The sequence below is a fragment of the Pempheris klunzingeri genome, chromosome 11 (genome assembly GCF_042242105.1).
Source record: "Pempheris klunzingeri isolate RE-2024b chromosome 11, fPemKlu1.hap1, whole genome shotgun sequence".
Lineage (NCBI taxonomy): Eukaryota > Metazoa > Chordata > Actinopteri > Acropomatiformes > Pempheridae > Pempheris > Pempheris klunzingeri.
The window spans coordinates 19,491,032-19,518,938 of record NC_092022.1 but is presented as its reverse complement, the minus strand read 5'-3'; the positions used below and the strand labels follow the sequence as shown (position 1 = coordinate 19,518,938).

Here is a 27,907-nt window from a genome sequence, read left to right as displayed (position 1 = left end):
AATCAAATCTATATTTGTCATTGAACATGCAGCTCCCTTGTTATCCAGGTATAAATTATAGTTAAAAAAAAGATACATTTTGTGGACATTTTTGTTTCACATTGCTTACCTTTTGTTCCTGGCATTTTGGCTGTGCTCCAGTCAGTGCTGATTTCTGAGAATTCAGTGCTTAATGTGGTGTTCAACTCGGTCATTTATGGCCAGTGCTTGTGAATGGCTCTGTCACTGGGGCCCCTTCGAGAAAGAGCACCATGAACAAGCAAAGAGCCCCGTCAGCTGAGCAGCATGCCCCACAGCCCTGCAGGTCTTTGCTGAGCCAGGCGAAACCTCAGAGCTGACCTTGTAATACTGCCATTGTGAAGCCACTGGAACTGTGTGTTCACCTATTGTCCATGACAAGAAAGCATTTTCATCATGTTACCGGCGCCGTGATGGTGTATTTTATTTAACAGTCTGCTGGGCCAGGGATAGCTTTCTTTCATGTTAATCAGCCACACTGGGTGGAGGATTAAGATTTTGTCCTCAGAAACCCAAAATAAGAAGATGTTGTTATGTATGAATACAGTAATTACTCCTCAGAAGTGTCAGCACTGCAGGAGTGGATGATGATAATAGCAGGGATCAATAAGCGAGGCTCAAATTTGCCATCCTTTGCATTATTCATTGTGTGGACTTCGACACAAGCTGGTGAAATATTGCTGATATCCCTAAAGGCACCAGTCCTAATGTGCAAACATTAGTGGTACCACTGTCATTACTCTGTACTTGTGTGTAGGCTGGTGGGGGGACTGTAAAGTGAACACACTCATAATGTAGCAAAATGTGGTTTAAAACATGTCATTTCTGTCCTCTAAAAAAACACGCTGATGTCTGGTTTTGGTGGTAGTGGGTTGTATTTCCTCTGTGTCCTGTTCATCGTGTTGGATCAAACAATAAATCATGTGAATGCAGCGGGTCATGATCCGGATACATGTAGCTGCCATCAGTAAGGTGGGCCGTCACACCGTGTCACGTGACTTGACTGAAAAAGCAGCGATGGAGAAAAGCTAAGGAAGGTGAGCCTTTACTAACGTGTTTGTGGGTGTTTCTTCGCTGTATTATCACAACGCAGCGCCACGCAGTCTGAATAAAACTGCTAACTGATTGACTGTCTATGCACATTAAAGAACGAGTGGGAAATACATTTGTATGCGAGGGCATCGCATGTAATGTTGTGGCTAACTTGCTAATGGCTAGCTAACGCTAGTTAGCTTAGCGACGTTAGCTGTCATGAAGGCAAGGCTGCTCCTGCTGCTCTTTGCTCTCCGGAAAATGTTTAGCCCCATTTGACAGTTTCAGCTCTATCCAGCAGTTATGTTCTGGTGTCAAACTCGCAAAGTAAAACATATCTCAATAACAAGGTGTTTTCTGTCTGTGCACAGTACCATTATATTCTGCATCATCACTTGGCTCGTCTCTGTGAATGGGAGGGTGGGGGTGATGCTTCACATCTCTGAATGTGGCATTCATGTTAGCAGATAGATGTTCATACATTGCATGGATGTAAAGTTTACCAGTGAAAGTAGCTGTAAATGTGAGTTGCTTGTTGTGTGTTTTGACAGGAATCTGCCCAGGCAGTGGTTTCCTCTCTACCCAGAGTGCTTGTGGAATGGCAGCAGTTTGGCAGCAGGTTTTGGCAGTGGACGCAAGGTGAGACTCAATCATACAGCAGGCTTTCACAGTCTGACCTGATGAATAAGCTATTCAGATGCATAATTGCTTATGGATCAGTGGTGAGTGATTGTGTGTGCTGTGTCACTTCTTACCCTCCACAGGTACAATGCTTACCGCACGCCTACGTTCCCACAGTTCCGAACTCAGTACATCCGCCGACGCAGCCAGCTGCTCAGGGAGAACGCCAAGTGTGGCTTTGAGCCGGGGCTGCGCAGGCAGTACCTGAGGCTGCGCAGTCAGCTGCTGGCCCTGCGCTACGGGCCCCTGTCTGAGCAGAGCAGCTTCAGGGCCAGCAGTGTGCGCAGCTCCCGCACCACACTGGACCGCATGGAGGTCAGACCCAAAGCAACAGAAAGGGCAGGGAAAGTAGAGGAGGAAGAATAGGAGGGGATGTGTGTACTAATTTGGAAAAGGAGATATAAAAATATCTGAGAGTTGGAATGAAAACATGAGATAGAACATGTGAGAGCCATCTGGATGGCTAGATGTTAGTTTTTTATCAATCAGCAGCATAGCCAAATAACACTTTGGTTGCCCATGCATATTAAGCTGAGCAGCTTGGTTGAAATGGTTGGCATTGCCCAGTACATGGACAATATCATTAACTGAAAAATGCATGGTAATTTCAATACTTTTTCCAGAATTATTGGTGGTTATTTTTTGATTATTTGTGGTCTTAACTTCTGCCTTTACTCGGACTCACTCCTATGAGGTTCTGTCCCCCCCCCCCCACGGCTCCCCTCCCTCTGCTTTCCTCTCATGCAGGACTTCGAGGAGGACCCCCGTGCCCAAGGGGCTCGTGGTCACCGCCGGTCCGTCAGTAGAGGCTCCTACCAGCTACAGGCCCAGATGAACAGAGCTGTCTATGATGAGAGGTACCCACACAGAGGTCCTCAGCCTTCAGCATCTGGTCTCATTGCCTTGAGCAATTGAATTCCCTTTGATTTATTTCTTCTTTGAGCTACTGGCTGTAATTCTGGTTTGGTTGCACTGAGTAATGCTCATTAATGCTTGAGTTGTCAGCTGTAGGCAAGGGCTGTGAGGTGAATTGTATTGATTATATATTTATATGGCGGCTTTTATTTCTGACCGAAGGCCTCCGGGCAGTTTGGTGCCCACCTCAGTGGCAGAGGCCAGTCGCGCCATGGCAGGCGACACGACTCTGAGTGAAAATTATGCTTTTGCTGGCATGCACCACATATTTGACCAACATGTAGACTCTGCTGGTAAGTGGATGTGTTTTTAATTCATGATAATCCATTTATATACATTAAACTGAACATTTACCTCACCTCGTGTTCCTCTCCTCGTTCTTCTAGTTCCGCGGCTGCAGTTTGCTAATGATGACAAGCACCTCCTCGCTTGCTGCTCACTGGATGGCACCCTGTCCATCATGACATTGTCCCCGCCTCCTCCCAGTGTGAAGGTGACCCTGAAAGGTCACGGGGGACCTGTCACAGACTTTGCTTGGTCTCTGAGCAATGACATCATTGTGTCGACATCACTAGATGGGACTTTGCGTATCTGGAACACGGAAGATGGCCGGTGCATCCGAGAGGTCAGAGACCCAGAATCCAGCGAGTTGCTCTGCTGCACCTTCCAGCCCATGAATAACAACCTTACTGTGGTGAGTCCCATTTCAGTCATGTAACCATTTTTATATTCTCTAGTATTAATTCCCTAGTACTGCAAAGACTTGCACTGGAATTGTAATCAGTTACGGGTAATGCCAATGAAAAATAAAGAAGAACTCAATGTAAGACTAGAAAAGAGTTAATTTTTCTACAATTCTTTTTGTGTCCTTAACTTTACAATGAATGAGTGAGGATGCTCACTTTTTGTGTTACAGTATTATACATTTAATATTCTGATATATTTCAAAGAATCCTGATGACATAGTTCCAGGAAGAAAATCCTTTAAATATCTGTTTCGTCAACTCAAACACAAATGATAGAGTATTGAGCTCAGTATGAGCTGTGATGGCGTCTTGATACAAGTTGCATAGCTGCAAGCATTACAGTGGTAAACCATAGCAGTCTGTTTATAATAAGCTCAAATTCTCTTATTGAGGGCTAATCATAAACTATATGATGCAGTATTTTGACATTTTAAATGTCTGAGTTTCAATCCCAGACCACAAAATGCAGTTTGAAATGGTAATTACAGGTTTTGCCTTGAACCAGTGCAAATCACATTTCTGTGTCAGTGTTGAGAAAAGGAATGTACTAAGTCTCAAGATATTGGTTAAACCTGAAAAATACCAAACTACCATTCTTGATGTGTACCCGTTACCATAACTGCCAGTTGTTTTACTGCAATCTGTTCTCTTGACACTTGAAGGGATCGTCCAATTTTAAAACATATGGTGTTCAGAATTTTGCTCTAGTTCTGGTATACCCAGAAAATAACCCTGAACCACTGATGCTGACTTTTGCTGCTTTTTAGTCCCCCTTTAATGTATATAATATGCCATAAAATGTAAGTAATTATCATGCGTCTTCTTTTACTCAAAACACTGTCTCATTTTTTGTGAGTGTGCACACTAAAACATGCAGAGGCATAGCTTCTCAAACGTTTTTTCATGTCCTTGCCAACTAATCCATGCATATTTACACTGTGCGGGCTCTGATTAAAATTTTACAACTGAATGTAATTTTTTTTTTTTTTTTAACCAAACAAAAAGCGACAAATGCCTTGGATAATTTTGATTTTACTCTGCTTTTTCCATGCCAAATACTTAAATTGATGAACAGAATGTAAAAGAAAGCAGAGTTGTGCACAGCAGTGTCCATTCACGCCTCATTAAATGGAACATGAGGGAGATTGATATTTGTTTTTAACTGATAGTCAGAACCAACAATGAGCAAAAACACTGTGAGGGAAGAAATGTTTGCTTTATGATTCGTGCAGTTTAACTGGTCTGTCTTCTAGAGCAGCCCTATATTAGTTTCATCTGCCTGAACACAAGATGACATTGTTGATTACACAGTTTCTAGTATTAGACTTAAAAGAAATATTTCATATTACTGCATTGGTTTCACGAGACTAACTACACCAAAGACAAAAAAAACACACAAAAAATAGAGCCCCTGCTTTCTCCAGTCAGTTTATCAGTGCTACCCTGTGGAAATAATGAAGGTCCTCACTCCTAGTTCTGTGTTGCAGGTGGGAAACAGCAAGCACCACCTGCAGGTGGTGAACATCTCCACTGGGAAGAAAGTGAAGGGGGGCTCCAGTAAGCTGACAGGCCGCGTGCTGTCTCTCTCCTTTGATGCTCCGGGGAGAATCCTTTGGGCTGGTGACGACAGGGGGAGCATCTTCTCCTTCCTCTTTGACATGGCCACAGGTACTCTCACAGCATCTCCATTTGGCAAAGGGCAAAGTGTGCAATGACTGAATCACAAATTATAATTAGTTTTTGAATCATGCTCTGGATGGTGGGGGAAAACGGTTGATGCATCTCTGCCGGTCTCTTTCTGCCTGCCCCCTCCCCCCCTACAGGGAAGCTGACCAAAGCCAAGCGTCTGGTGGTGAGTGAAGGCAGCTCCATCTGCAGCATATCTGCTCGGTCCTGGATTAGCCGAGAGGCCAGAGACCCCTCCCTGCTGGTCAACGCCTGTGTCAATAAGCTGCTGCTGTACAGGTCAGTCTGTAAGGGCAAATCACTGCTTATGCGCTGAGATATAATTTAAAGCCATCGTAATTGGTGTAGCATGTTTCCGAATCTGCATTTACATTGGATTTGATCAGTCGTGCCACCTTTGTGTTGGCAGGGTGGTGGACAATGATGGTACACTACAGCTGAAGAGAAGCTTCCCCATCCAGCACGGTTCCCAGCTCGTTCACAGCATCTTCTGCCCCCTCATGTCTTTCAGACAGGGGGCCTGTGTGGGTAAGAAGTCTTTCAGTGTTCCTGCTGTGATATTTGAATAGAAAATGAGACCACAGTTCATTATATGCTGCAGGCTGTCCCATGTGGAAAAAAGGATATGCAAAAAATAGCATACTGCTGCTTTTGGATAAAAAGAAAAACCATAATAGCAACCTTTCGGCAATTAAGTAACCTGCCTTGTTGTAAGCTTGTATGCATTGAGTAAATGTGATTGGTTTTGTAAAGCACTCAACTACCACGGCATTGTGGAATTTACAGAAATCATACAAGCGTAATCGAGTTATAAATGTGTGTATATATATGTTGTTTGCACGAGAGCATTGATACATGACACAGCATCAACTGTTCATTTTATTCAAGGATTGTCAGTGTTTTAAATCATCAGGTTTATGTCTCCTATTAACAGAAGTATCTCACTTACGAAAATACCCTTGAGAATCTTCTTTTGATGATGTGTTGTCGTGTCATCATTACAAAAGCCACTGGTGTTTAGCGACATGGCTGCTTACATTATTTCAAAAAGGACATGAACCAACAAACTGAAGGCCTTCATTAGAAGTGTTTGTGGCAAAACTGGCCTCATTCATGTCGGCATCTCTGGAGAGTTGAGCAGCGTCTCCAAATTTGTTTTTGTTTTTTTTTCCTGCTAGGAATTCAAAGGCTGCATTGTGCATACAAGTGATTTTAATACTGTGTCTCTCAAGATATTTTAGAGGCAGTGTGAACTACTGAGATACTCATTTTCAATCCAAAGTGAATTTTAATAAGGCATCCATCATTTATTTATCTAGTTGTCCTTGTAATTTCTTTTCACCATTTAACTTTTTGATTTTCTGTTTTTCCCTCTGACACAGTGACTGGCAGTGAGGACGCCTGCGTCTACTTCTTCGACGTCGAGCGCAATACCAAGGCGATTGTGAACAAGTTACAGGGTCACGGGGGACCAGTGCTGGATGTCAGCTTCAACTGTGACGAGAGTTTACTGGCCTCTGCGGATTCCACTGGCATGGTCATCATCTGGAGGAGGGAGCAGAAGTGACGGATCCACCAATAAAATACTTCCATCCACCGCATACAAAAGGCCTGCAGCTCCGTAACCGTCCAATAACAAGTCTGTAGATTTTCACTGGAATGTAACAGGCTGCATTAAACGTCTAATTTAACGATACTCAAGTGCAATCAGATAGAACATTATACTGTGTAGGTGGTAGGGATGTCTTTGAAATTCAAGGGGTGGGGTGGGGGGGTGTATGTGTGTGTGTCAGTACTCCTACAGCTGCAGCTGAGTAATTGCTTTTCAGCCGAGACAGAAAGAAAGAAAGAGAGCACTACTCCCATGCATGTGTCATGGCTTACCTCTGTACGGATGTGACTGAATTCATGCAAAGAGGATACAACGTAATCTACCAGAGAAACCAGATCCAACACTTTGTATCACACTGACAGTCCCTCTGGCATAGATCTAGTTCACTATTTATGTAACTGTTCTTCAAACAGTGTAATCAAGTGTAGTAAAACCGCCTTATTTGCTGTCAGTTCTGCAATTGCCTGTTTGCATTTGAGACCATGTGCATGACATCGAACTTGGAATCCGTCAGTAGGCATAACAAATTGATCAACACAAAAGACAAGTGTATTTTTAAGTACGTGTTTGTACGTCTCTGTGTGTGTGCGTGCGTGCGTGTGTGTTTTCAGTTCATGCTGGTTGCAGATTCATATTTATTTAACGCACATACAGAATAAACTGCTGTAACTGTCAGTAGTCTCTTCTCTTTTTTCACAGAATACATTTAAAACAATAGCATTTAAGAGCTAAAATAGCAACAAGAGCTTATTGTAGTAGGGTAGTCAAACCTACAGTGTAGGAGAGTGTTAGTCATTGCGTGGGTCCTCAAGATTTCCACAGGATTCCCCCCTACATCAATGACTAAAAGTGTAAAAATGTGGAGCTGGGCAATATATATCTATGATGTGTAATGAGATTAGGTTTTGTTTTGGGACTTTGGTTGTCGTATCATTTAGAGAGTGCTTATATATTGTCTTTTTGTGGTCTTAAAGGCTTTAAGCTTCAGTAATATTTGACCTTTCGAGTGTTCCAGCTTAAAGAAAATACTCAATTCCTTTGCCTGCTTGGCCGTCAGTCATGATGATGTTTTAGCTCGCAGAGACGCTGTGGATGGCAACGTCAGCCCACCGCATTAATGCAGTCTGGAAAACCTCAAAAACTTTTGGATGCGTTGGCGTACATGTTCCCCAGAGGATGAATCACAGGGGATCGCTGACTTTGGTGATCCCTTGTGATTCATCCTTTTCATCCAGCACTGCCTTTAGGTAGACATTTTGAATAAAATACCTTGACAGATAAATTGCTCCAGATATTTCCGGTCCCTTGAGGGTGCATACATTGACTTTGGTGATTCCCTGATTTTCAATTTAGCGCCATTATCAGGTCAGTTTGTCCAACACTTTACTGTAAGAGCAAATACCTGCAAAACTGATGACATTCACAGCAACCTCCACTATGTTGAAATAATTACAAGCTAAACTAAGATGGTGAACATGGTAAACACACCTTTTAGCCCAAAGGTAGTCTTGTTCAATGACTAATGACTCTTTAAATTCTTTTCGTTCAAACCAATTTTAGAGGTTGAAGGTTGAATTTACTATTTCTCAAAAAAAATAACGTGATTTTCACTTAGTCTGGTGACCCCTCCGCTATGTACTGGAAGTCTTTCACGGGTCCTGACCCCCACTTTGAAAACCACTGAGGTAAATCATAACTACATGTTCATGCTCCTCCACATTTAGAAGTTTCTGTTTTCTAGGTCTAGACAAGCGGTGAAGATTATACAGTAGAGCTGCAATGACTAATGTATCAATGTGCCAATGCGTGACATTACTTTTGCAGCCACAGTGCAGGAGAAAGAAGTACATATTTAACTAAAAATGGTGAAAACTGGTTGATTAAAACAAAGTCACTGGGAAGCACAGTGTTTGTAGGAGCCTGTGATTTAACGTTTCAAACACATTATGTGTGATTTATGCGCAAGTGCAACGCCCTCAGTCTTGATTGTTTTCCTCTCAAGGTTGGCGAGGGTATTGTGACGTAGAAATGTGGCTGCGTGGGAGTGAAAGCACAATGAATGGTTGCTGTCTGGGAAGGTCAGGACAGCGCTTTGTTTGAAACAGGCAGGATAGGTGCTGATAAAAAAAATCAAGAAAACCTATCCAAAGGAGAAAACAAGAAAACTTCTCCTGTGTGAGCCCGAGTGCTCTGATAGGACAACTAGAGCGGGGCCTTTGCACAACTCTGCATCTTCAGAACGTGCAGTGGGCGAGGATAAGTTTTCACAAATGAGTAAGGCAGCCTTTGTTGTGGTGTATCTTGGAGAGAAGTGGGATGAAAACTAAAAATAAGCGCTTAAGACCAAACTTCAGCATCACTTCTGTTGAGACAGAGAGGCACGGTTTGATACAACCTGTTAAACCTGGACTATTTAGAGGATGACACACAGCTGAAGCTGCTCGCTATGGAGGCATCTTTTCCAACAGAACACAGTCTAAGTGCACACATACAGACAATGGGAATTATCACTCATTCAAATTCAAAATATCTGCTAATTGTTTAGGGAGAGTATACGCAATCATACAATGGCTGGATTTCAATCGGGTCCTAATTAAGATTGAAAAATGTTATTGTCTCCACAGCCTCTACTTTTTATTTCATAATGTCAGAAGCATAATTATGTAGCATGCTTGGTTGCATAAGCTTTAGTGTAGGTGTGGAATCTGTGTGATTTATTTTACCTGTACAGTGGTTGAGATTCATAACATAAAGTGTTTCATTTATGTGATTTATGTTCCTCGTCGTGCAGAGGAGATAACCCCTAACAACTACATATAAAATGGTTTCTATTTTCAACAGTAGTATTTTTACTTGTTAGATTAACACTCATTTATCCAGACATCACAACACTAGCATATGCTAAATTTTAAAGAATTAGATTTATTTTTCTGGCCTGTTGAGAGGTTGGATAGCATCTCATAAACATCAAATCACTTGGTCCTGATTCTACAGCTGCCACTTAAAAAGAGTGGTACAGAGCAGCAGTTATGTTTATTTATATTATTTTGTCGTCGCCATTTCTGGATTTTGTGTTCTCGTCTCCGAGATGTCACTCGATGCTGTAAAATTCAAAATACTTCACTAAATACTTCTGTCACATTTCAAGGGTCTGCTTTGGAGCATCAATATCAAAAGCTAGTTTTAAGTCTAAATATTGATAAACTTAATTCATCACCTTCAGTGTTTGCTAACTAGCGTGCTTGTCCTTCTGTATGCTTATGCTGGAATCGTCTAATTCTTTTGTCTGTTTTTAGAGCTTCATTGTTTAAAACGAGACCAGGAAACTGTTGAAAGTAGAAATTAAAACATTTTTCATCTGAAAATCTGAGGTTTTGCTGCTACAGCCTCACATGGTCTGGTATGACCAGCAGCTTATGTTAGCTAATGTTAGCAAACTTTAGATTATTGCTGTTTAACACATTGTGTGACATTGCTTTGTCATGTTCTTGACTTCGTGACTCTTCTCTATTTGAGCTAGTGCGACACTTCATCACTATTTTGTAATTTTCATTGGTAGCCAGACGAGCTGCGGGTTAGCCAAAAGTTACAGAGTCACTTTAAGTTTTATTCCAGGAAGCTTTACATCACAAGAAACTTTCAACCACAGTTGTTCAAGCTTTATATAACTATTCTAATTTGCACATATCTCTTCAGTTTTTTGTATTTATACACCTGTCTCCACGGATTTGAAAGGCTGGCACTTGAGTAAGAAATCACAAATCCTCTACAGTAGTTGTTGGTCAGTGCTCAGTGGAGAAGAAAGTGTCAGGATGACTTCACAGTCATTTTTGACTTCATGCAGTGGAGTGTACAAGTGTCTGGAGTGTAGACTAATCACAAATGCACCGCACACAGGATGTTATTTGTGCTATATGTAGTGTGAAGTGGTCTATTTCACCACAGGGGATCCAACCATGTCAACATCCAGGCAGGTCACTACTCAGAATGCATCAAAAGTAGAGTCTTTATTGATGAGTGGGAAAAAGAACCACCTCAGTTAAACTGTACAGTTACAGAATATCATCTCGCGAAGGAATGCCAGACGTAAAAATTATGGACCTCAGTTCACTTTTTCACTTTTCGTCTTTCCACGTCAACATCTGTACAAGTTGTAATCCACAGTCTTGAATCTATGAAATGCAGTGGAATGCATGCTAATACAGTATGCTGTGCAAGTGTCCACATTTAGAAAATTGACTGCACAAATATATCTACGCCTAACATACTGTAGGTCTGACATTTGTATTACATGAATCTTAATTTGGAGAGACAACTTAATGTAGTCTAAGCCGGTTTCCATACACCAAACATCTCTGAGCCTGAAGACGTTTAGACTTTGAACTTACTGTGATCCAGGACACTCAAATGGTGACATTTATGTTGAGGGGAAATATAAGAGAGCCTGGTAACATTCAAGTTTCCTTCACATTAAGCGCCACTTCATTTCTCCTTATTTTTTCATATCCTGGTGAGAGCATAACAGTACTTTCAAACATTCCCAAGATCATCATTTGCAAATAAATGTTCATTTGCTAATGATTTTTTTAAAACAACGTAATTTACATCATCATTTAAGTCATTAAATCCTATGGCCCGTTTGCAGTGTACAAGTGTTGTTTTGTAATTATTCGGCCCCCCCTTTTCATTATCCATCCCTGTTTCACATTTGCGTGTACATTACCATTAAAAATCAGACTACATTTTCAGTTACGGAAATCCATTTAAAGGATACATTTCCATATGATGATTGTTCAATTTTGCATGATTTTGAGACACCAAGATGAGGCTGCTTTCATACTGACTCAATATTACTGGAACCTATTCTATCATCATTTCTTCTGTCATTTTTCTCCCTCCCTCTCTCCCACCCTCCCTCCCTTCCCCCTCCCTCTCTTCTCTTCCTACCTCTTCCTCTCTCACGCACACATACACACAATTGCTATATAAAAACACACAAGCAGGAATATACATTCCTGTACAGTCTATACAATATGAAATCAAGTCATATTTCAAAATAGTGTCATCTGCTTAACATGTATAGTTTACAAATAAAGGAAAACAGGCAATTTTTATGATACAAAGAAACCTGACACGCCCTAAATCAAGTCCAAAAAATCAAGCATGTTAGGGGCTTCTTGGGTTCACAACAGCTATTTAAATGTATCCAAGGTTATCGGGTCCATTCGATATTCTGCAGTCTCCTTTGAATTACATGAAAAGGCGTCCGGGGTGGTCCATCAATCCATTCAGACCCTTTGAGTTCCTTGATGTGTTTCAGAGTTAGTAACGCTCTGATCAACACTTTCTATTCACAGTCCGCAGCACATTTCTTCAAGGATTTCAACCCACTGTGTGTCTGTTTTGTGCCTCATGTGACACAGAAACTAATTCTCAGTTGAAAGCTCTGGGGCGTGTCCCACTGAAATAAGGCAACATTATTTTAAAATGGCATCTGTCACACTTAGTTGGAGTGGTGATTGTTGTGATCTTTCCTACTTATTAATCATACAGTACATCATCAGAAATGCAAACCATTAAAGTGTTACCAGGGTAACAGGGTACTGGGGTACCGCCCTGGTCGAGCCTTTGCACCTGACACATTTATTCAAATATCAACATTCTCAATGAAACGGTGCCATGCCTGCATTTGTTGGCAAAAATTGGATTTTGTTGTGCAAAACAACAAAACAGACACTTAACCAAGGTGCATTACATCACTTCTTTTCTCCAAATTTCCCCTTAAAACCTGTAACATTCTCTTCACAAAGCTCATTTCTTATCACATGATGCAGTAGGCCTCATCCTGGGGCAGGTGTTGTTTAGTCCTCCAGTAGGTTGGCAGGTGAGCTCTCAGCACTTTCCTCAGGTCCTCGTTGAGCAGGAGACAGAAGATGGGGTTGACTCCGGCTTGGGCGAAGCTCATCCACACTGTGATGGAGAGGTACCTGTGAGGGATGGTGCAGGACTTGACGAACACCCTCCAGAAGCATGCCACGATGTAGGGAGCCCAGAGGACCAGGAAGAGCAGAGTGATGGTGTAGAACATCCTGCCCAGCCTCCTCTCTGACCTCACCTCCTCCATCCCGAGCAGCCGCCGGTGTTGATTGTGTAAATTTTGCCTGATGCCCAGCAGAGTGGGTGGCATGGGGCCGCGACCGAACCCTGCAATCCAGTTAGCTGCAGCTTGACCCGTGGCCCCGGGGCCGTGGAAGGTCCAGTTCTGGCTGATGGCTGGCACCAGCTGGACAGGTTTCATCTTGCGGTGCCTGTACTCAAACAGCAGCAGCTTGGCGTAGAAACCGTGGGTGGCCAGGACCACCACAGCCAGCATGAGCATGAAGCCCAGGGTGTCGTTGGTCTTCAGGTAGCGGTGTTCAAAAATGCACTGATCCTCATCACGAATGAACTTGTACGTCCCCACATCAAAGACAGGTGGGAACGCCATGGCAACGGCCAGAGTCCACACCATGCAAATGATGGCGGCGCAGGTCCAGATGGTCATGCGCTTGGCGTAGAATCGGTGGTGGGCGATGGCAAGGTAGCGGGTGACAGCCACACAGAACAGCATGAAGGCAGCGTGAAAACAAAACAGCACAGCCATAAAAGCCACAACTTTACAACTCAAGGCACTGTAAGTCCAGGCCGAGCTGTTGTGGACAGAAACCAGCACAAAGGGGAAGCAGGCGGCAGAGCGAACTGCATCGGCCAGGCACAGGTCCAGGAGAAAGAAGTAGGGAGCCTTGTGAAGTGTCCTGTCTCGTAGGACCAGCAGGGAGACCAAGAGGTTGCCTACAAGGCTGACACAGATGATCAGACCCAAGAAGACCAGCTTAAAGTAGGCAGACACATCTGTGGCAGAGATTCCTCCGCTGTTGCTGCTGCCGTCACTGCTGCTGCTGCTGCTGCTGCTGCCGCCCCTTGCCATCCCGCTCTGTGAAGCCAGCACAGCCAGCAAACTGCCAGGGCCATCGATGGCAAAGCTCTGGTTAGCCATTCTATCACCTTCCGCAAGAGAGCCTGCCTGCTTCAGGCCCTTAATAAACACTACTGATCCTCCTACAGCCGTCGTCTCCCGCGGCTCTCTCGTCTTTACAAAGAGAGGCCGTACGGATCTTTTCTACACGACAGACTCATCTTTCCTCTTTGTCCACAACCTCACCACCTGTGAACAGAGACACACATTTTGAAGAATGAAAAACAAGATGTCTGACATGCCTGTTAGGTCCAAAACAGTCCAGCATCCAGACACAAAACTCACATTTCACAGCATTGATATAGAAGTGCTGTGTTGGGCAACACAGTGGAAATCTCAGCCTTCCTGTTTCTCTATGGCTGGGATCAGATCAGCAGCTCTACAGCATGCCAGCTCCTTGGCTCTCTCAGTAATTACCTTGCCCGTTGCTAAGATACAACAGCTCACATACTTTGTGTAAGTGTGGGTGTTTGAGTGAATGCATGGGGGTGTACAGGGGGATGGAGCAGACACAGTACAACCAACACTGGGCATATTCAACAAACAGAGATGTTGTAAATGAGCAAAGAACATTTTATGCTTTCTCTCTCTGCTGCTGCGCTGTGCATGTGTTATGTGCGTGACGGTCCGTTAAAGAGCAGAGGGTGTAATCTGTACCATTCACAGCACATAACAAATGTGAAAATATAACGGCAGCCATTTGTTTTTTTGTTGGTTTTTTTTTTTTACTGTAGGCCTACGTGTGAAGAGTGTTACTCAAGAGGAGGAGAAAGTTATCATTGTGATTATCATGGCCAGGCCTCGTTGTTTAAGCAAGGAACCAAATATCAGCCCTGTTTAAAGATGAAACGATTAAAATCATGAAAATTCAATAATAAAAACCAAGCACAGATCCAAGATGCAGCCTCCCCTGAAAACTCATTTACAGGCAGAAGGTGATAATAAAACATAGCTGTGCTTGTCTGGGTGGGCCTGGTCTATGTAGGCCATGAAACACAATGTGATCTGCTGTAACTGTAGGCTTATTTCTCTCCATACATAACAGCATTCTGCCACCTTGACAAACATCATTTCACCTGATTAGATGGCTGCCATGTCAGCTAGGCCTGAAACACAGGCTGGAGTGAAAAACAGATGAACAGGTGTCAAAATCACCTCTGATGTGTGTGTGTGTGCGTGCATGAGTGTGTGTGCGTGAGTGTGTGTTTGTGTATATGTGTGTGTGAGGAAAATAGAGAGAGAGATGATAACCTACCTTTCATCCCCTCATTTTTTTTTTTGTGGATCTGTTCTTCTCTCACGGCAACAACAAAAAAATGATCCCAGTCGCTTTGTCTCACTGTTTGTTAAACCGAGAGGAAAACACATAATAAAGCCTCATGCTCTTGCTGTGCTCTCGGGCTCAAACAACACCTGTTATGCATAAATCCATCGCAAGGAAATCGAATCGAGCAACATATAATAAACATAAGACGGCAGCAGAGGCTATCTAATAATCAACAGCTGATCAAACAATCCAGAATGAGGACTCCGCTCTTAAACCATATTTAAGAGATATGTATAAAAAAAAAATCCACTTCCACCCTTTTACAGTCTCACAGAGATGGATGTGATCATTTGGTCTGGGTCTGAATATCATCCGAGAAAACAGATTTTATGTTGCATCACGTCGAAGATGGATTTCCAGGAGGCTAGAAACAGACGCGATAAAAAAAATATAGATCTTGTTCTGTTCATATATCCAAATGATGTCAGATTTTCAATGCTTATAATAACCCACCCACAGACGATAGAGAGGAAAAAAAGATCGCGCATCCCCTAAATGAAACGTCTTGGCATGTATATTGGCTAGTGGCACCAGAACAATTAGTCCACACAGACAACAGCCTCGATACGTCTCTTTTTCCCATCATCGGTCAAAAAAAAAACAAGGCGATGTATTTACCCTGAACTGTCAATATGCAGTCTTTGTTTTGCTGTCCGGCGAAGGTGGACTACATTTTAATAGTCCACAATAAAAGCCTCCATGACAGAACAAGTACATGTTTTTTTTTTTGGACAAATCCAGCGATGTCACGGGGAAAATCACATCAGCAGCGCGGTCGAAATCACGATTATATATTTTTTTATCTTTCCTTCAGAAAGCAGAGGAAACAAAAACAACGCGGCTGGATTAGGCGAATTATTCCTGAATAATCCCAATTATGGCTGCTTGCAAGGAGGCAGCTCGCACATTCGCGGAAACCGTCGGTTTTATTCGGAGAGAGAGAGAGATGGAGAGAGAGAGAGAGAGAGAGAGAGAGAGAGATGGAGAGAGGGAGGGAGAGAGAGAGAGGCGGACCTGTGCGGTGTTGTGGGCCATCACTCGAAATGTGATGTTTTATTCTAACCCTCTCTCATCATGTATGTCATCAAACCGTGTGTGTTTCAGGCCGAGCTGTCCGGACCCACGGTGATACAGAAATAGGCCCGGCAGCGCAGCAGCAAGGAATTATGGGTCCTCTGGGATAATATTGGGCCTTCTTCTTTTTCCCAGGATAAAATAATGAAACTCGAATTTGCACAAACCATCACCATACCCACCATCATCCCGTACAGAGTGTGGTGATTTCCAATTTCTCTTTGTGCTTCATATTTTCACGTTTGTAATATTTGTATCATAAATGAGATCATTTATCATATATGGTGCAGCATAATTTCTACCTTGCACCTCCCTGTCTTTTCCTTTTATTCTTTACAAATATTTCATCCTAGTTAATTTTAGTATGCATATATACTGCTGACCAGCTGGTTTGCAGTTTGAACCCCTGTAGTTGCGTGGGTTTTCTCCAGGTTCTCCAGCTTCCTCCCCCAGTCCAAAGACATGCAGGTTAGGTTAATCGCTGACTCCAAATTGCCCGTAGGTGTGAGCGTGAATGGTTTGTCTGTATCTATGTGTTGGCCCTGTGATTGATTGGTGACCAAACCAGGGTGTACTGGGATTGGCTCCAGCCCCCCCGGCGACCCTTAAGGATAACCAGTATGCCAACACATGCCAGTATGTCAGTGTAGCTGTAGACGTAATTATTTTTCAAAGTATATCAAGCAGTTTGGGTATGAAAGTTGTCTTCAAGATTATGGTATTTCAGTTTTATATCATCTCCTGGCAAACTCCAAATTAAAAATCCGGTGGCCTTTTAAAGTTCAGTTAGTGTTGATTGACATATTTTTGTAAAATTCTGGTGGGAATTTTGCCTTTATTTCATAAGGGACAGGACATGAAGACTCCAGTGGGCCCACAGAGCATGTAATCTTGTAGACATTGTAATCAGCATCGCGGACCCCTGAGTCGACAGGATATCCCAAAAGAGTTGTTTACAGTGGTGTACATATTTGTGCACAAACCAAACACATGAGCCTGCTGATCGATAACAATCACCTACATTTCCTTTAGACTTCAAGCCCCAAAAACAAGCATCTGAGCAACTACGGTAAACTAAATAGTGACCATTTATGCCCTCTGAGCACTGACAACATAGCTCATCAGATAACCAGTAGGCCTACATGTAGTTTTAGTTTATGAGTAAATGTTAAAAAGATGTCTGTTCATTCCCTTTAAAAAGACAAATATGTGATGTTTGAACGCTTTATTCAGACTCTGTATGTTGGCCTTGGACAACATTTGGACTGAATGTACTAAACAGTCACATTTGGACTAATTGATGGCCGTGATGGAGCAGATAAAGCCAATTAACATCCGTGGGCCATGGGTGCTAATTCTCTTTGAGCACAATGACATGCAGAAAAGAGGGGTTTTATGGGAAAACAAGATCCGTATTGTCTTGGGGTTTTCTGCTGCCAAAGATGTTGTTAAAGAACAAGCTGGCACTCCTCAGCATGTCAGCCATTTTTTGTGATGAAATAGCTCCGTTCAACCGAGCTGCACTTCCCCTCAGAGTGATATCACACTGGGTAAGACAGAGTAAGAAAATACCTCCTAAACCGTTATTTGGTAATAATGTCACAACACTGAAAGAACCTCTTTTGAAATCAGTGATTAACACGGCTTTCAGTTGTGTATTGCTCAGAAAGGAGTTAATGACTTCAAAGTGAATGATCTGTTGTAGAATTCGCACTGATTATCCTCCTTGGGTCAGTTTTAAGTCTGCTTAAATTTTTAATACATTCCACACTCGAGCTATGTGACCATCACACAAATTAATCACTCCCACTCCTTTCCCCTGCACAAGTCTATGAAATGCAAGTGTGCTCTGCTTGATAATTTTGTTTTAAGGCCAAATAGATAATCCACATAAACCAAAGGGTACCTGACATCCAAGGACGTTTGTGGGCTTGAAGTTAATAAAGTTGATAGAAAATGCAGTCGACTGATTTGGCAGGAAAACACTGAAGTAGCTTAAGGGCTCAGATGGTCAAAGAATAGACAGATGTCTTTAAGATGTCAGCCTGTGATGACTATAATCAGAAATAGTCTTTGGCATCTCATCATGTGGCATCAAGAGGGGGGGTGGCTTTCCTGAGAATTGCCAACTCTGAAACACTGAGCTCAGCTTACAATGGCCAGTGTGAACTTACTCTGGCATGACACTATGACTTCAGTGCAATGCATGACCTTTGGCTCCCATCTGCAGCTCAGGTTGCCGCCTGTGTATTTCCACTTCGAGAGAAAGACACGCTAAAGGCTGTGATGGCATTTTCCGCTCACTACCGTGCATGAAACTGTCATGCGCATTATTTCTGCAGAGTGAATGAAAAGAAAAAGAAGTACAGACAAACAGCGGTGCAGGGTATGAGACATGTTTAATGGCAATACACTGCAAAAACTTCTCATCACTTCAAACATGCCGTTCAGTGCTTCAGCCTGTCTGAGAGGTTGTCAAAGTAGGGCGATAAAACGTCTTGTTGTGCAACAACAACAACAACATGATTGACTAGCAAGGATCAACAGAAAGACTTGGGTGCAATAGTGAAGAGGCTGGTGTTCTTCAATGATAAACATCACCTGTCACATGTCACATTTTCCCACTAGTTTCATCCCTCAGACGGCATCCTTTTCAAAACGATCATCAGTACAGGTCATCAGGTTTTTGTATTTTATGGCATTAAGGCAAAACACTCCACGTGACCATGTCTTGCTTTCACATTTTGTAAACAAAATTCCTTTAGTATAACAAGTCTCTTTATTGTCCCACTATGGTGATAAAAGACGCGATAACACATGGAATTTGCAAAAGTTAAAATCATGGCTTGTGTGGTTAGAAAACCTTGGCTACACTGACGACAACAGTCAAACAGTCAAAAACACAAGTGCATTATAGTACTGACTGAATAAATCACAGTATAAGACCACATACACTATCTCCATCTGACAAGAAAAAAAAGCAATTACAGACAACTTACAAAATATCTCCGATATCATGCTGTGCTTTTGTAGGGATCATCATGTTGTTGCAGAAATGCGCTAATGATTGAAAATTATTTTATCACTTAACACTTGTTTAACAGAAAGCATAAAAATATCGCCAGTATTTCTCTCTGCATGGACATACTAAAGAACTGTACCCATTATGTCTGAAAACGTATACAAAACTCACACAGTGATACACAACTTCAAACGGAGACTCGTGCATTGATTTTTTTAACTTGTTAGCTAATTTTGGAATCATGTAAAGGCACTTTAAATTGAGAGAGAGATTGGAAAAGACTGTAATCACAAACGGTGCAGGACCAAAAGTAATCCAATGAGGAAGAGGGCACTGGGTTGCTGCATGACTATCGAGAGGGAGACAACTCCACACAGAAAGACCACGGATGGCATCAGATTCTTGTTTACGTTATGTTCAGACTGGAGCTCAGAAACCTCTGACAGTGTGTTTGGTAGACTCTCTAATAATGCATCAGGGGAAATCTGGGGAGCCTCCTCCTTCCCTCCCCCGGCTGAGGCAGTCTGAGGAGCCGAGGTTTGGCTCACCTCAGTGACACCTGCGCTCGCTGAGGGTTTCTCTGTGAGTTCAGGTGACGGTGGCGCCTCACCTTGTACCCGCAGACATGCCCGACTCTCTGCCACAGGAGACAAGAGTGCAGGCAAACTGCCTTTGTGATGTGCTGCAGAGCTGGTGGAACTTTCTGTTAATCCTGAAACAAGTTCACTCAATCCCACTGCAGCCTCTCTCTCAAAGCCCTGACTCACGGAGGGAGCTGAGACGCTCTCAGCGGGCAGCTCAGGACAAAGACGACCGGCTGGGCTGTGGGTCGACGCGTCCTCTCCTGTCGCTGGGCACGGATCCGTCTCTGTAGGAGGATGCACGCATGAGGCCTCTGAGCGAGGGATTTCCTCTGCGCCAGCCTGGGAGCTGTCTGATCTCGGCCTTGACTCTTGCTGTAGAGGAGGAGTTGAGGCCGGCAGCAGTGCAGAGGGACTACAGTCTGTGGGATGCTCTGACGTTTGGCTGCCTAATTCACAGTGGAGTCTGGGTAAGGGCTGTGACTTATTTGGACGAACCAATTCGCTGGCACAGAGTACAAAGGATGAATTAGTTTGAAGCACGGTTTCGGAAGACATACAAGAGAATTGTTCACCTGGGGATACAGTGTGAGCGGACAGTGTGCCATCAACAGATGGAAGCTCTTGGTTGGGTGGGACAGGGGGACCAGATGGGTGGACTGCAATCTGTTAAAGTAAAAGAGTGAGACAACAGTGACAGCTAGGAGAGCATAAAGACAAAGGGAAATGATTTGTACTTCACATTAACATTGCACACAGAGAGAAGAAAAGCATTTGACTGCATACTAATGCTTTTCTGTGAGATGGATCCCATGCTGGCATTGTAATTGTGAGGAAATGCACACAAATTTTTTTTCAAAATTACTGGCAAAATTGTACAGTCTAATGCTCAGACTCTACTTGTCCTGAGAACAAAACAGTATAAAGATATAAAGAAATAGTTCAAAGACTTAACTTAACTGGGCTCCATACAGTACAAGGGCATCCAACAGAGAAGAAAAATAAATCACTGCAATTTATTTTATCCTCAAGTTTACCTATTACCCAATGTACATAATTTCACATATTGAATGTTTTTCCTTTGAATGCCAAGAACTGGAACGAATGCTGTCCCTGAAAGACCCTTATTTTCGCTTTCACTTGATCTTACTCAAAAAGGTAAACAGTTAATAATCTAGAAAAGAGCTTTGACTGCTATGAGGCCGCTGTGACAAACATCCAAGGTCAACAACAGATGGAAATATAACAAGAACAAGAAGTGCAAGTCAAAGACACATGAAACACAAATGACAGAGAGGATGAGACTGAGCACGTGTTAGATACAGATGAATATAAGACTTAATATCGGGTTATTCTCATGTCTCCACATGATGATCCAGCTGTGACCTGGTAAAACACCACAGAATTACAACAATGCTCGGTCAAACATACATGCATAATTTTGTATGCTGCAATTTTTGGTTTCTGGAATCATATTCTGATTCTCTGCTTCATAAAGTCACGCCAAGTAGTTTTCAGCTTGTCTCGAGAGAGCACCGTGTACTGTGTAAATCTCAGAGAAAACAACCATTAAGAAATGACTTTATAGCAACACAAAATGAGTAAAAAAGCTAAATGGAAACCAACCTTAAGTGCACAACTAAGTGCTCAGCAAAAGAGCCATTAATATGATAGATCCTGGCAATTAAACTGACAACATTTAACTTGAAAATGATTACACAAAGCAGGGAGAATTCATTGGTCATGAATGATAAAGTTTGAATGTTTAACCCCTGAATACCCCTGAATTAGATTCTCTAAATATTCTGGATGACGTGATTTACTAGTTAGAAGGGGCTGATGTTCATACAGTAGATGACTGCTTCACCTTTAACTTTAATGCTCTACCAAAGGGAAACAACATGCATGTGAATACAGATGTAGAACAAATATTAGGATGAGCTGGACGAGCACATGCCTTACAGATCTGTAGAAACAGTGAGACACTGATACCAGATCACGTTTTATCATGTTATTCTGTTAAGTGGCGGAGTTTCTTTTGACTTCCACCTCTTCTGAAATACAAATATCTTCCAATCCGATATGTTTCATATATGGAACTGTTCCACAATCAAATTTGCTTACCAAAGTGCTAATGCAAGCCCCCTGGTAATCATAGTTTTAAGCAGCTCAACAGCTCTCCCTTCCACCATTTTACTATGAGAAAAAAAGAAAGTATCCTATGCTGCATCAATAATTTAGCATAAAGCCAAGAAATATTCTGGCACATAACACATAACTTACACTAAGTGTAAAAACTTTAATGGGTCGACAAGTGAGGTGTGATGCTGGTAGGTGTATTTCTTTTACCTTTGGACAAAGCAGGGCGGGCTGTTTTTCCTGTTTTTAGTCTTTATGCTAAGCTAAAAGTCTCCTTGCTCCTGCTTCATATTTATAGATTCTAAGCAAGAAAGCGAGTAAGCCTTTTGTACATTTGTCTAAACATTGGAGTATTTCTTTAAGGTAGCACCAGGGTCATCGTGTAACACCATGTATGACCTAACATGAGCTTCGGTAACATTTCAATACAAATAACTCCATATAATCACCATGACAACATCACATTACTATTAACAGTGTTAATAGTAGTGTAATCACCATCATAAGTAATCTGAAAATACAGGGTACAAGATATGATTACAGAGGGTGGGATTGGATATTTGGGTTCTGAATAACTTAAAACTGAAAAAGACATGAGTTCAAATTAAACAGGGACAACATCAAAAGGTGCAAAAACATGAGCAGCATGCATCATGATATGAATACAATAAGACGCTGACAAGGAAAATAGCATACAATACTCGTGCTGCAGCGGTGAGAAGTGAGACATTACCTAAGTTGTTGCTGAAGCTTCAATGAGCTGTGAACAATATAAACAACCAAGCCAATGATGGTGAGCTTCAAGAGATGAACAGAAATGTTTGTTACGTTTTATTAGACACGACTTGCATAAAGGGAAAAAGCACTTAGCCTGCTTACCTGTTAAATGGGAGAGTGTCGACAACTGCATGCAAATCAAGATAATTTGAACATAATCCAGCAAGTAATTTGCTAAATGTGTGCCCTCTGTTGGCAAGTGAGGAAATGTGATGGGCTGTTTTGACTTTTGCAGGTCATAGAAAGTTCATAAAACCTTCTTGTTGGTTAACAATTTATTCCTTTAAAAGCTGTTAATTGCTTTCTCATTCTTGTTTTTTTACCCATACCTCTATGTCAATCTCCGGCTGCACGATGATCGGGAGGACAGCTTTGGGCCTGACAAGTCCTGACGTGGAGGTCCCTGCTTCTCCTGTTGGTGCAAAATAGATAATTAAACTGCGAGAGTCTGATTAGACTAAATGGAGAAAAGGAGACAACGTTGTTGAACAGAACAGGATTGTTATCGTCTACATTTTGTATCAAAAGTACACAAGAAATTAAAGGGGCACTCCACCTATGATGGATGCTTATGAGTTGCACTATGGGAAATGTAGGATCCAGCATATTTGAACTTGGACATCAATTAGGACCACTACCACAGTGCCGCTTTCAATAAACGTACCAATTCTACATCCTGTGCAGCACCACCGTATATGATTATCCATTATATACTTGTTTAATCATCTATGTCTTCTTTTTCTCAGATAGTGAATTGATATGTCGATAATGATTTTGAACGACAGCATTGATACTGTACCTTCTTCGTTTTCCTGCTCCTCCTCTGAGTCAAAATCATCACTCATACTGAAAGAGAACACATTTGGGTTACAAGCCAATATAGAGACAAGGCCAACACGATTTTACACGTCATGCAGATCTAATGCCTAGAAAACAACATTGTATTAATGAATAACATGAAGCCTAATAATAATGATGCTATTAAAATACACAGTCATCTTTACACAGTGTTAAACTGGTTGAAATGTGGGCAGATGCAGCAGGTGAGACCTTTGAGATGTGGATGCATTCAGTTTGCAGATAGGGATGGACAGCAAGATAAGAAAATGGCTATGGCTTGTTCACCAAGTCCTCCAAAGATTACTATTAAAGACTCATCTTTGGCTATAAAGGCAAGATCTGGATCATCTGCCAGATGCAGTAGCCATGTCTGAAAAGAAAGAACACTAATTTGGGCCCTAAGATTGACTGTCAGAATAAAAGTTGATGTATAAAGAAGGAACAGTTGAAATGGCAGGAGAAGGTGAGCATACACTATCACCAACACTTGCTCTGGATCATTAGGCTTAATATATGCTGATGCAGCTCTGCTGTTAATGTGCTGAACTGGTATATATCTCGATGTGTGGTATTGTACATTCTGTACGGTTCAGTTGTGGGGTGCTAAAACCGGCTGTGCAGGGTGTTGCACAGCCAAAAGCCTCAGTGATGACCCATCTCATTAGGCTGTTTGTTAAAATACATGACAAGGTGTGAAATTCGTGAGTGAGATATTGTTGACTGAGGTTAATGGTCACTTAAAAGTACAAGCACAACACAAGCTAGTAGAAGCCATGTTTTTATACTGAAGTTCGTGTATCAAATATAATTGTGGTGGCAGTAATTATAGGAGAAGTCAATGTGTTGTGCTGAATGTATTTCGATATCGCAGATGACATATGATCCATGTCCCTCTAGAACCCTTTCATATGATCAAATCCTAAATATTTATAAATTGCAGGGACATTTCTTAAGACATGGCCATGATTCATTTAAAATCATCTGCAACATAATGATGCAGAGATGTTTTTTTCTGTTGGAAGGCACTTCTGTTTAGAGGGTGGGTTGTAACATTGCCAAGAGTCCTGCGAAGGATGCCAAATGAAATAAAGGTCAAGATGTGTGATTAGCATGTGACAGCAGCTACACAAATAGAGTGAGAAAGCTGGTCTTACTCCTCGCCCTTGAATCACTTCAAGTTTTATATCAGCTGGGCAGATTTAGAATCTGATAGAGATCTGACAAATACCTTTGCATAACAGGCATAACATACATAGCACGGTGATGTGAAATTGTGAGATTGCGAGTAAGATTCTTCATAATTTTTGGAAAAATCAGCTCCTGATTCCTGAAATAACTAAACATAAAACTTCTTGTTTTACATATGAAGGTTACATTTGATATGTCAGGTTGCCATAGCCTGTGAGCCTGGACACTCTAATCTGACCTGAGCCTGATGTAGAAAAAACAGGGTTCAGCACAATTGTGCGGGCAGGTCTGCGTGTCTTTCTCTATATACAGCATGAGAGATCTAAAGACTGATAGTAGATAGACTTAACATCCCTTATTCTGTTAGCCCTAATCGAGCCTGATGTGGAGACGAGGCCCCGTTTGGCCGTGGTCATGCAGCAAAACTCCAAAATGACTCAGCAGTGAGTTGATGCAAAAAAGATTAAGACTGAGGCAAACCTCTGCAACCTCATCACTTGGACAAGACAGATGACAGAGAAATAGAAAAACATTGTCTGCTCCTGCTCTGGTCTCAGTGTTCACTATCAGATACATGTCATGTGATTTCTATATTTAGTATAAACTAAGGCAGCAGTATACTTACTTCAAAGCAGAAACACAGGCTTCTGTGTGAATAATTGATATTAACATACAGTAGGTAACACATTGTAGTGTCTAGACTTGTTCATAGTAACCTTTCCTCCCACTGGCTGCTTTGTTAATGTGTTAAAATCCAATTATCAGTAAACTTCAAAGCACCTAATGAATCTCTGATGGTTGCTATGGTGGGGGTGCTGTTACAGTTTCTGCTCCCCAAACTCCTCCTTTTCAATCAGTGACTCATCCATCCCTAACAACCCATCTGGCACCTTCCCTACCTCCAAACAGCTACAGCAGGGGAGACCCACATGACAACTACCCTGTTTGTTTGCTCCTTTTATGGCTCCTGATAAGCTTGGGGGATCTTCCGTGCTGTCTTCTGCCTCCATCTGGGTGCATTCATCACGCACTTTCATGTTGATGTAACAATAAATAGGCGTTTAAATCTCCCTCTCAGGGGTTAGCTGACTTTAATGGTGTAGAGGAGAGCGGGTTCGTGTGCCGGTCTCCAACTACACAAGGGAGAGAGGCCGAACCGTTCCATTGAAATCGTTCCGCTCCCCTACGACTCTGATAGAAAAGGTCAGAAGTAAATTTAAGGCAGGGAAACGTCAGGGCTGAAAACGACACCTGCCCTTTGCCTATTTTGATCGCCGTCACACACCACTGGATGATTGGCATTCTGAGGGGGGTGTGTGCTCTGTCCAAAACTCTCTCTACGCCTCGCTGCAGACACTGACTGTAAAGGGTAAAACCAGCCATTGACTGACTTTATGATCACATAACTATGTAGCACACTGCGTAACTGCGTTTCTTCCTGGGTTTACTTTAGACTTGAATTCTTACTCTAGTCTCTGGGCAGATCTTCTGAATAAAGCTGGATGCTCATTTCAGCCAAAAAAAACCTCAAAGGGAATTAGCAGGCAACTGGAGCTCTGCAGCTGTTGCACACAACCCAAATGTCTGCTGCTTTTGTGACTCATCTCGTTATCATTTGATGGCAAATATGGAGCCCATGCCAAAGTGAGGCTACCTGGGGCTGAATGTTTTCCCTATTTAGAGAATACTGTGCCTTAATGATCTTAAGGCTGCCTTTGATTAGAGGCAGACTGAGGTTTTTCCAACAATAACAAACAGGTCAAAATGTGTAGGTCAGAGGTCAAAGGACTGTCAGGCGGAGAGCTGCCTGAATGCTGCACAAATGTTCTGTTAAATCTGCATCCTGTGGTCTGTGTGGGACAAAGGAAAGCACGCACGTGACAGGAGATTTACCTGTACACTTTTGGAGGTTTCAGGATACCTCTTACTTGCTGCATGTGGATGTTTGTCTGAGCTGATTCTTCTTCATAGGACAGGAACAGAGTAACCACATAATTCATAGAGGAGTTATTAGCCCAGTAATCACCATCAGAGGTTTCATAGCGAACAACAAACTCTATGCGAGAGCCGTGAGTGGTGTAAGGCGGTGCAAAGGAGAGCTTGAAGGAGAACTGATCAGTGGTCCCGTCGTGAGATCCCTGGACATACTCTGCCGGGTGGTCAAAGTAAGTGGCCCAGTTGTCCATGGTGGACCTGACGTAAACTGCTTTGTGGAAGGAGATGTTCAGGACTCGTATTAGCCCAACGAAGGTGAGTGGCTCATCCTCTACAGCTGACATCTGCTCAACCTCCACTTTGTGAGTGCTCACAGCCTGCAGCAGGGCATCGCCAGTGGGCGCATGAAACTCTGGGCGCACATGATAGGTCGGCTCGCGCGTTGGCTTTCGATACTTTGCCTCCTCTTCCTCCCACCTGGCACTCTCTTCTTCCTCGTCCGAATCAAACGCAACAAATTCCTTCACATCCACCAGATCCCCACCTGTTGTATCGGCGAATAAAACCCTCTTCCCGGCAGACAGCGCCGACTGGATCCGCAAGTACTCGGCGGTCTCGTCGTAGATGGACGCGCCTCGCTTTCTGGGCACCGGGGAGCATCTCGGGATGAGGTGGACGTCCTCGGTGTCATCGTCCTCATCATCTTCATCATTATTCTCCTGGTCGTCCATGGGGGTCCTACTTTCTGCCTCTTCGGCTGATTTGCCTGTTTTAACCGTGGTAAAGAGGCCCTCTTGATTTGGTATGCTTAAAAAGGACATTTTTGCAGAAGTGAGCACTCATGGAAGCTGTGGCTGAGCAGAGTAGGCTACATATGGCGTCTCCAAAAAAAACAACTACTACCAATTACTCCTGATTTGCGCAGCAGTGGCCAGTGTAGCTCCAGCGCTGTCCCTGCGTTACGCACAGAGCCTCTTCTGCCAACGTGTGGCGTTAAATGTCACCCGTGGAGAAGCTGTCTTTACCCTTGTGATAGTGTATCCCCTGGTTGACATGACTTTATGCATCGCAGTTTGGCTGCTGTCGCGGAAGGAGCAGCCTCTAATTATAGCACTGACCTACCAGGGCTCTCCATGCCCCAAATTTGTCTTTTTAGTTGGTATATTCCTGCGACCCCCCACGTCCCGTTTGGTTCGAGCTGGCTAGACGCCCACTACTGGAAATTAGAAATTAAACTAATATCATATCGGCCACATGCCAATCTTACTAAAGAATTATATATATATACACACACACATTTAACCCGATGTAAACACAAT

General features: G+C 42.7%; 3 protein-coding genes across 3 annotated transcripts; 1 reads left to right on the top strand and 2 right to left on the bottom strand.

Annotated features, from left to right (window-relative positions):
• Positions 1-1,008: 1,008 nt before the first annotated feature.
• On the top strand, positions 1,009-7,365 carry wdr13 (WD repeat domain 13). Its single transcript, XM_070840201.1, has 10 exons — positions 1,009-1,055; positions 1,602-1,689; positions 1,815-2,046; positions 2,479-2,588; positions 2,809-2,939; positions 3,033-3,340; positions 4,880-5,060; positions 5,216-5,357; positions 5,488-5,606; positions 6,461-7,365. The coding sequence occupies exons 2-10, from the start codon at positions 1,649-1,651 to the stop codon at positions 6,643-6,645; spliced, it is 1,449 nt and encodes a 482-aa protein (XP_070696302.1). The 5' UTR covers positions 1,009-1,055; positions 1,602-1,648; the 3' UTR covers positions 6,646-7,365.
• A 5,146-nt stretch (positions 7,366-12,511) lies between these two features.
• Positions 12,512-13,726, bottom strand: LOC139210168 (probable G-protein coupled receptor 173). Its single transcript, XM_070840154.1, has one exon. It carries the CDS (start codon positions 13,724-13,726, stop codon positions 12,512-12,514), a length of 1,215 nt encoding a protein of 404 aa, XP_070696255.1.
• Positions 13,727-18,488: 4,762 nt separating this feature from the next.
• Positions 18,489-27,607, bottom strand: LOC139210367 (protein phosphatase 1 regulatory subunit 3A-like). The gene is made up of 5 exons (XM_070840401.1): positions 26,547-27,607; positions 23,425-23,471; positions 22,955-23,037; positions 22,582-22,608; positions 18,489-20,375 (listed from the first exon to the last, which is right to left on the bottom strand). The coding sequence occupies exons 1-4, from the start codon at positions 27,407-27,409 to the stop codon at positions 22,582-22,584; spliced, it is 1,020 nt and encodes a 339-aa protein (XP_070696502.1). The 5' UTR covers positions 27,410-27,607; the 3' UTR covers positions 18,489-20,375.
• Positions 27,608-27,907: the final 300 nt, after the last annotated feature.